The sequence below is a fragment of the Marmota marmota genome, unplaced genomic scaffold (assembly GCF_001458135.2).
Source record: "Marmota marmota marmota unplaced genomic scaffold, marMar, whole genome shotgun sequence".
NCBI lineage: Eukaryota > Metazoa > Chordata > Mammalia > Rodentia > Sciuridae > Marmota > Marmota marmota.
This window is the reverse complement of record NW_026000108.1, coordinates 51,840,559-51,851,236: the sequence shown is the minus strand read 5'-3', so window position 1 is coordinate 51,851,236 and position 10,678 is coordinate 51,840,559. Positions and strand designations below refer to the sequence as shown.

General features: G+C 32.2%; 1 protein-coding gene across 1 annotated transcript in view; it reads left to right on the top strand.

The window, feature by feature from the left end:
- The first annotated feature begins 914 nt into the window (after positions 1–914).
- LOC107138983 (transmembrane serine protease 11D) overlaps positions 915–10,678 on the top strand; it is a 28,210-nt gene continuing 18,446 nt past the window's right edge. Inside the window, 2 exon segments of the mRNA XM_015481776.1 lie at positions 915–999; positions 3,344–3,462. Coding sequence (XP_015337262.1) covers positions 915–999; positions 3,344–3,462 — 204 coding nt within the window.

Genomic DNA, 10,678 nt, shown 5'->3' with positions numbered 1-10,678 from the left:
CAGTAGTGAGCACTTGCCTACCAGAGCAAGGCCATGGGTTCAATCCCTAGGATCTAAAAAAATAAAATAAAATAAAATCACAGTCTCAGATAAATGGCAAGGAGAACCAAAATTCACAGCCAACTCCCCTTGTGCCCTCCCCTGTGGGAGTGTGTGTAACTCTCTGTGTAGTGGAGGGAGTGAGGCAGTGAAAAAGGTCTTCCTGATTGATATACTTAATAGAATATGAAATACTGTACTAATACACTATTACAAATCTACTGACCTACACTGCTGTTGACAAATTAATGGGGGGAAATGGTAAATCACATAAATCCTCTGGTGTTGGAGCAATTCTAATCCATTTCAGGTGCTGGCTACTCTCCTGGATCCCAGCCCCTTGTTTCTGCCCACATTATCATTTTTAATAGTATGATTATCACAATGAGGATTGCTTCTGTTCTTACTCCCTCAACCCCTACTTCTTTCCTCTTCTCCACCCTTCTTGCCTTTCAAAATTATTTCCCTTTAGTATGTTCCTAGGGATTGTACCCAGTTGAGGAGGGTTGCTACAGTAATATCTAATCCATTCTCTTGAAAAGCATTGCTGCAAAAGACAATGATAAGTTATTCTTGGGAAATATATCAATTGTTAGAAATTTCTACAGAAAGCAACTCCAAACCACAGCTCAGATTTCCTCATGTTTCCATCAAATTACTTAGTCAATAATTTTGTGCAGGAAAACAATAACAACAAACCCTTGAAAGAAAAAAAAAAACATTAAAAGAGAGCCTTGCTCAGTTCAGGTTCATTTCTAGGACTATATTTCCATCAATGGAGCTAAGAGACTGAGAAAGACAGAAGATTATGAGCATGGAAATGATAGATTTTCTGAGTGAAACAAGTGACCTCTTCTCTTTCTCTTCAGACCAGCATGGGCGCCATCAAATTCGAGATTCCTGAATCCATATATAGTATGTTTCATCATCGTGGCAGTGGTGGTGATCCTGGCAGTGATCGTAGGTCTACTTATTCACTTTTTAGCTTTTAGTAAGTATCAGAGACTATTACTTTTCAGACTAAATAATTAAATATACTTTCAGATTAAAAATTTGATTTCTCTTGTTATTACTTTATTTCTTAATACAAAGTGATCTTAGAATGCTTCTCTACTTTCATATCTATATTTCCTCTCAATAAGCATTTTATCTCTTCTCCTTTTGGGTCTTTTTAAATATACAAATAATACATCTTTAGTATATCAAACATTGCTACCCATGCAAGAACCATTCTAGACAAAGAAAAAAAGAAACTCATCATACTATTCTGATGTTAAAATTTGGTTCATTTTGGTTTTTTGCTAATACCATGATTGCCTTCCTCGTTTAACCTCTTAATAAAATCATAAAACTTAAATATTGTAATGAACCTTAAGTTTAACTAGCTAAAATTTGTATATACCTAAGAATTTATTAATTCACACTCCATCTCTTAAAATCAGATTTTTGTAAGCAAAACAGTTATGAAGACCAGTAGATGAATTTGCAGTTGAGAAGTAGAAAGGGGTAATGCCAAACTTTAAAAAGATTCTGTGCTTTTTTTCATTTGTTTCTCTCTTTTTAACATTTTTATATCACCAATAAGATTAAAAAACATGGACTAGAAAAATAATAAAAGAAATACACATAGTTTATTCATTCACAAATACCTTTCCTTAAAATCTTGATGAATATTCTTTCAGATGCTTTCACATATAAAATGTGTCAAGTTTTACTATGCAATAGCAAGCATCATAATCTTTTTTCACTTAAGTGTTTCTTTGTGGTTATTTATTTTTATTTTAGACATAATTATGATAAATCATTTAAATACTGTGCATGAATGTACCAAGTGGCATGTGTCTGGAGAGAAAAAGAGAGAACATAATTTATCATATATCCTAATGTAAACAGGTCAAAGTCCTTAGCTATACAAAGGCTGAAAAATTCACAATGATGCAATAAAATTACCAAACTAGAGAAAAATATTAATATGGTATAATTTTACATGATCAAATATAAAGACTATAGCTAAATTTTGCTTTTGACTATATTTTGCTATCAAATCACCTGGAGTTAACTATCAGTAAGAATAATTACAGAAGAAGGAAAAAGACATCAAGTTTCAAATTATATTAATAGAATTTCACTCCTAATGAGATTCTCTTATAACATTGGAACACAAAGAGGAGGTACTTTAGTGAATCCTGTTTAAATAATGTCCCAGTAATCATTTATAATGTCAAAATGACTTGTCCCTCAGTTACAAAGACCACCCTCTCCATAGGATCTCCAACTCTTTCCTCAAACACTTCTCTGCATAAGTTATGTACATAAATGATAAAAATAAAGCATAATTTTTTTTCTAAGAAAGGTTATTTTGGGTTATGTCCATATTCATGATGTTTCTGAGTTGTGTACAGGTGTGTTTTAGGGATCTTGGTCTTAACACAGCCAAATATATATTCTGGAAGATCCTTTTTGATGAAAACAGCTCAGAGTGGATTACCAGATTAGATATGCTGTCAGAAGATTTATTTTCTAGCTTTTTCAAAAAAAATTAAGTCAAATCACTAATTCCATTAAGCAATTTTATTTGAAATAATTTTTAAAAAAAACTTTTTAGTTACAGATGGACACAGCACCTTTTTTTATTTTATTTACATTTATGTGGTGCTGAGGATCAAACTCAGTGCTTCAATATGTGCTAGGAGAGCATTCTACCATTAAGACACAACTTCAGATCCTTTACATAACTTTTAAACTATTCAGTTATTTGAATTCTTCCATAGAAATAAATGAATAGTATATTAAAATATTTAATATTTCTTAAATGAATAAGCCACAAAGCTCACTAAGTTATAGTAAGAATGAAAACTATAGCACTCTGAACAATTTTTTAATATAGCAACTAATTTATCTATAATGTCACCTTTATCAAATGCTCAATTCCTCCTTTCTATTTTTATTTATTTATTTTTATGTGGTGCTGAGGATTGAACCCAGGCCCTCGCATGTGCTTGGTGAGCACTCTACTGCTGAGGCACAACCCCAGCCCAGCACTCTGAACAATTTTAATGTCTCAAATAATAATTCTGCTATGATATTAATATAGCTTTCACAGTTCTAGCTTTGCCAATCTTTATAAATATTGAAAGAAAACAATTTTACTGTAGGTACATATATATTAAATATATAGTTTTCTATCTTTCAAGTAAAGCAAATCTTAATTGTATAATATAACTTCCCATAATCCTGCATAAAATGAAGATTCAACTACTTGAATACTTATGTGAGATTAATCCTTTTTTTCTTTCTTTTTCAGATCAAAAAGCTTGCTTTTACCATAGCAGTTTTCAAATACTAAACGTTGAATATAGTGATCAGTTAAGTTCACCAGCTACACAGGAATGTAGGAGTTTGAGTGAAAAGATTGAATCTATGGTATGTGAATATTGTCTTTATTCCATTGTACGATTATCATTAATAAACCTAACATTTTAAGGTATATTTCAATTGCTTGATTCTCTGCATATTTTCCTCTCTTGAATGGTGAAAGATGTGTTTATCTATGCTTTCTCCAAGTTAAATTGCTAATATACTGGTTCTAATCACATTTTCTTAAGTCATGAGTGACATATCATCTATAACAGTTTCTCAAGATTTTCCCTGATTTTGAAAAGTTTGAATTTGAAAAGTGGTCAGGTATTTGGTAGAAAGTCCCACAATTTGGGTTTTCTGCTATTTTTTTTCCCATATGGTGGGATTCTGGGTTTTGGGTAGGGAGACTATGGACACAAAGTGTCATTTTCATTACCTAATATTGAAGGCTTTCATTATTACTAAATTGATTTAGCATTGTCGACCTTGATTACTGGCTGAGGTGGTATTGGTCAAGTTTGCATAGTATAGTTATTCCTCCCATTTCCATATTATACTCTTTTCAGCAAGCAGCCCACATGTAAGGAGTGGAGGACAGAAGAGTTATGCTTTGAATATCTGAAGAATATTTGAAATTTTTCTGTTTATCTGTTCTCCTCCTATATGTAATTAAAATATTTATTTTAATATCTGTGTTGGATTCTGGAAGTTCCCAAGTTTATACCCCCACCAGCAGATAAATATCAAGTATGCTTATTTCCCCACAGTATTAATATGAGGTGTTAGAAATTATTTTAGCTATAGTTAGTTCAACAAGTGAGAAATGATATTTCATAATTATTTTAGTTTGCATTTATTTGATTACCAGAGATTTAATCTGTTTCTATATACTAATAAATTATTTTTATAATTTTGTTTGTGAATTACTGATTATAACCTTGTCCAATTTTAATAGAGCCCTTGTTTTTTAATATGAACTAGAAAAATCTTTTTGACTATTAAAATTTGTCTGTCATTCATGTTACACGTATTTCTATAATTTTAAGTCTTGTTTATAAGGTAGAGCTTATTATGCCAAGTAGAAGATTGAATTTTCATATGACCCAAATTATCGATCCTCTTTATAATTTTTCTCTTTTGTGCCAAGAATGACTTTCTCCACCCTAAATATTTTTTAAGAATTCATTTATGTTTTCTTTCTGTACCTTATTATTTCAGCTATTAAAATTTATCTTTGATTCATTGGAATTTTTAAGGTAGAGATTCAACTTTCCCCCCACAAATAACTAGATGATGGTCCCAAAACAATGTGTTGCATAGAGCAACTAATTTATCTATAATATCACCTTTATCAAATGTTCAATTCCTCCTTTCTTTTTTCTGTATTCTACTCTTTTCCACTGATTAGTTGTTGGCTGACCTAGTACTAGATTATTTAGAGTACTGTGGCTTGATAATACATTTAATATTTCAAAATTTCTCTTGAAATCCAAAGGTCATACCATTTCCCAATGGTAACATGAGTGTCACAATTATCCTTGTCCCATAGATAATGTGGTAACAATGAGTTGTATAGTAGTCTTTATTCTATTATATTGAGCAATTTGCCCCTCTTTCTTATTCTGTTTTTTTCATTAGTACAATAAAATAGTTGATCTAGATGATTTTTACTGTATATTCCCATTGAAAAAGTCTATGATTTTGTAATTTTTTTATGAGAGATATGCATGTCACTCATTCACCTATTTTTCTTACCCTGCCTCTCTCACTATTCCTTCTCTATACCCTTTTTTGTTCATCATCCTCTTAACTACCATTAAATGGTAAAATTCCTCAAGGGTTTGATTTACACTCTCCCCTCCTCTCACACTATATTCTACCTTTAGATTATCTAATCCCTGTCCATTACTTTAAAACTTATATATAAATGACTTACTTTATCTACAGCCTAGACTTTTATCTGCTCTTCAGAGCTTTGCACCAAATTTCTAGGTTGCTCTCTTTCCATGATTATTTCAAAACACCTCAAATATATTTTGCCCCAAATCAAATTTATAATGATTCCACTCCATCCTAAACTTTTCCAACAATCCCTTTTACAATTAATTATAATGCTTTTTATTCTGTTATCTCAACCTGAAACCTAGGATTCATCCTTAAAACACTTCAATCATTCCAAATAACCCACCCATCACCATGAAGAAAAACCTTTGAAAACGTGCCTAGCATTGTACCCATCATTAGGTGACAGGGTATTCTTTTGCTGTGCTGGAATTATGTGAAGTATGCTGTCTATAAAAACTCTCAAGCACATATAAAAATTGAGAAGTAATTAAAATATCATGTTTCAAGGGTTTTGAACATATTTCTTAAAAAATATATGAAATATAACATATTTCATTTGATTTGCAAGAATAACTAATTAGTAATAGAGAAAATGGAAAGCCTGATGCTTAATTTCAACAACCGTTATATGATGGGTGAGAATGACAACTTAGGGTCATGGTTTATTAAGTTCTGGCAGTCATAAATGTCATACATTTGGACCACATTAACTATGTGAAAATGTTTTCAGCACTTAAAATCAAAAATTAAATGTAAACTCTAATCAGATCTTCGAATCATTTTTATAAACCCTGTCCAGTAATATCATAACCATAAAAATATTATCTTTAAAAGTGGGATTAAATACCTATTTTTTATAAGTTACCCTCTATTATTTTTAACTTTATGTTTTATAAAGTACATTGTTCATAATACATTATTATTACATGTACATAATTTAAAAATTTATACTGTACAAATGCTTTGGCAATTCATGGATAAAATGTTTTACCCATAGGAGTGCATGATTAAAATATTATGTTTTGAACATGAGGTGTCCTCCTGAATCTCCTTTGAACACAGGAATATTCAGAGGTAAAATGACTAGATTATAAGAGCTGTAAGTTAATCAATCCATTCTAGTTTGAATTGACTGATGAGGTGACAACTTTAGTCAGGTGGGTAGTCAGATGGACATGGCTGGAGGAGATGGATTGATGGAAGTGTGCCCTGGAAGGGTGCAACTTTCCTGCAGCCCCATCCCCCTGCTCTCTCTCTCTACTTCCTGACCTCACCATGAGATAAGTATCTTTCCTCAGTTGGGTCCTTTCCACTGTGATGTGCTGTCTCTCCTTGCCCCATAGAAATGGAGTCAGCCATCTATGAGCTGAATCCTCTGTAACCATGAACCCCACATAAATTTTCTTCCTCTAAGTTGTTCTTGTCAGGTGTTTTGGTTACAGCAATGATAAAGCTAACCAAGAGGATGAGGCAGGAGGATCGCAGGTTCAAAGCCAGTGTCAGCAACTTAATGAGGCTATAAGCAACCTAGTGAGACCCTATCTCAAAATAAAAAAATAAAAATAAAAATGGCTGGGAATATGGCTCAGTGATTAAGTGACCTTGAGTTCAATCCCTGGCACACACACAAAAAAACCTGAAACTAGTAGAGTAATAGATCATATAACCATATAACAATATATCTTCCATCTTTTCCTTGAAAACATGATTTCTAGATCTTCTGATTAAAGTTTAAAATAAAGAAGTAGAAAGTAAATAAGATCGCAAAAACATTATTACTATTATTCAGCTTGTAAGCAACACGAAAAACTATAAGTATCAAGTAACAAAGCTTGGAAGAGGGTGATTTATCTGACACATTTACAGGCAGCTAATAAGTTTTTTTTTTTCTCTCTGAAGATGAAAAACGTGCCAAAAATCTGTGTGTAGTTTTCCCCCTTTATATGACTTACTCTGCTAACAAATTTAATGATATTCACTTTGTTAGAATTTACTTAATCCATAACTAACTAATCCTTATTGACTAAGAATATTACTGAGGTTGAGGATTCTAGACTACCTTAGAATACAAGAATAGTATTATCACCCTCAATCAGGAAGAAAATATAAAACAGGTCTTCCTTTTTTCATTGTTTATTTGGTTTTTCCCCAATGTAATAAAAAAGGTCAACAATATAGGTTACAAAATCAAATGAGTACTGCAAATTGGTGCAGCCAATTTGGAAAGCAGTATGGAGATTTCTTGGAAAGCTGGGAATGGAGCCACCATTTGACCCAGCTATTCCCCTTCTAGGTCTATTCCCTAAAGACCTAAAAAGAGCATGCTACAGGGACACTGCTACATCGATGTTCATAGCAGCACAATTCACAATAGCAAGACTGTGGAACCAACCTAGATGCCCTTCAATAGACGAATGGATAAAAAAAATGTGGCATTTATACACAACGGAGTATTACTCTGCATTAAAAAATGACAAAATCATAGAATTTGCAGGGAAATGGATGGCATTAGAACAGATTATGCTAAGTGAAGCTAGCCAATCCCTAAAAAACAAATGCCAAATGTCTTCTTTGATATAAGGAGAGTAACTAAGAACAGAGTAGGGTTGAAGAGCATGAGAAGAAGATTAACATTAAACAGGGATGAGAGGTGGGAGGGAAAGGGAGAGAGAAGGGAAACTGCATGGAAATGGAAGGAGACCCTCAGAGTTATACAAAAGTACATACAAGAGGAAGTGAGGGGAAAGGGAAAAATAATACAAGGGGGACAAATGAATGTCAGTAGAGGGGGCAGAGAGAGAAGAGGGGAGGGGAGGGGAGGGGAGGGGGGATAGTAGAGGATAGGAAAGGCAGCAGAACACAACAGACACTAGTATGGCAATATGTAAATCAATGGATGTGTAACTGATGTGATTCTGCAATCTGTATATGGGGTAAAAATGGGAGCTCATAACCCACTTGAATCAAAGGGTGAAATATGATATATCAAGAACTATGTAATGTTTTGAATAACCAACAATAAAAAATTTAAAAAAAAATATCAAATGAGTGTGGAAAGTAATTCATTTGAATAGATTAATACATTTGGAAGGAGGGAAAATGTACAAAGATTGAATGTCAAGCTTACTAAAAGTAGATACAATAGTCTCTCTGAGTTGCAACAGTCCAACTGTATATACATAAATCATTTTTACTTTTGACTACATTCCTTTTACAGATGGAGAAACTGAAAGGAAAAAAATAGTTACTCATTTCATTAAAGTTCTTTAGCAAGCTAAATCAAACTGTTTTCATCTATTGCCCTTTCTACTATTCCACTGGTATACTTTTCAAGTATCAACTCATTGATTTTCTAGCAATCATTTAATAAGTTCCAAAGATAAAGTCAATAACAAAATTTTCATCTACTCTGTGAAATATGTAATCTCATCTCTTCCTTTGTTTGGACATTCATGTCAACCAACTAATGGATTTTTAATGTTTATTATCTTAAGCATCACTAAATGTCTTATAATGTTTTCCATACAATGAATATGTCAAAATTAAAGTGGATCTTTTACACTTTAATCCAGTAGAAACTTGCCTGTGCAATGTCCAATTATGAATTAAAATATAACAATAAGAAATATTTGTTTAAATTTTAGCTATTGCTTCAGCTTTATTTCAGTTTTTTTATATTCATTAAAGTCAAGTAAAATTAAATTTAAATCCTTTTATTAAAGTACCATCTGTAATATACCACATTACTAAAAATATTAAAATACATCCTTCTATTTAGATAACTGGAATATAAAGCAAAGAATGACATCAATAGTTAATTCTAGATGATAGAATTTGGAGTGATTTTTGTTTTGTTTTTTTTCCTACTGCTTGCTAGTATTACTTGAATTTTAAAAAAAGGAACTTGAATTATTTTAATAAAGTCAATCATTTCATTGTTCTTAAGAATATTCAAGGTCTCTTTGAGAAAAAAAATTACCTTTTTAAACAACTGATTGGTCTGATATCAATCCACTGATAGGAATGGATTCAAAGTAAGATACATTGTGATATAATAGAAGTTGCATAAACTTTTGAAGAGGTGGCTTCAAATCCTGGCTAAATGTAATATTCAGCATACTACTTAATTCTCCCATCTTTACATTTTCATGTCCATTTCCATCAGGGTACTACTCACAATACAAGCTTAAGTAATCCACTCTCCATTATAAAACTACAGCTGATCCTGCAACACAGTAGAACTATATCAGTTATAGTAGCACTCTTCCTTGACTGTAAGGCTAAATTTTATATTCCAAGACAGCTCATCATTTCTAGGACTGAGCAATGACTCAGGGAAATAGTTATGATTAGGTCAAAAAATTACCAAATAATGCTAAAAATAACCTCTTGAGCTGAGTCATAAATCAGAAATGACAAGGAAAAGACTGTCTTTTGCTTCTTTTCCCATTCTCTTCAGGCTTTCCATTGCTACTCATTTAATCTGCTTTAATCTAGTTTTATCCATTTTAGAAATAGCTGTTGGGTATCACACATGGTAACTTGTACGAGTGAACTTCTCTAGTGTTAATTTGGCTGTTACACCAATACCCTTAGAAACATCTGCCAAGTCCCTTAGAGAAGATAATGCTAAGTGAAGTCAGCCAATCCCAAAAAAAACAAATACCAAATGTTTTCTCTGATATAAGGAGGTTGACCCATAGTGGGATTGGGAGGAATAGATGAATTCTAGATAGGGAAGAGGGGTGGGAGGGAAAGAGAGGGAACATGGGATTAGCAAGGATGGTGGAATGTGATGGACATCATTGTACAAAGTACACGTATGAAGACTTGAATTGGGTGTCAACATACTTTATATACAAAGATACAAAAATTGAGGTATATATGTGTGTTAAGAATTGTAATACAAAAAAAAAAGAATAGCATTACCTTAGATTAGGTAAAGGGAAGTGAAGGAGGGGAAGGCAGGGAATGTGGGGATAAGAAAGATAGTAGAATGAAACAGATATTATTACTTTATGCATGTATGTGACTGTATGACCAATGTGATTCTACAATATGTATATACTCAGAAAAATGAGAAATTATATTCCATCTATGTATAATATATCAAAGTATATAAGTGCACTCTACTTTCATATATAACTAATTAAAACAAATAAAAAATTTTAAAAATTCAAAAAAAGAAACATTTGCCAAGTCACAAAACAAGCTCTCATAAAGTAAAATATCTGATGCAATTTGGATGAGGTCTAGTAAAGACACATGCTGTCACTATCATCTCTGCTTAATAGAGGAAGAAAAGCACAATACATTAAAAGGTTATAGAGCCTGCCTGAATCAATCCCATGCTTTTGTGATTAAACTGAAGTAAACTCAATTGAAAATTTAGGCCTCTATTCCTCATTAACTTAAGTTCTACATTGAAGGTTGG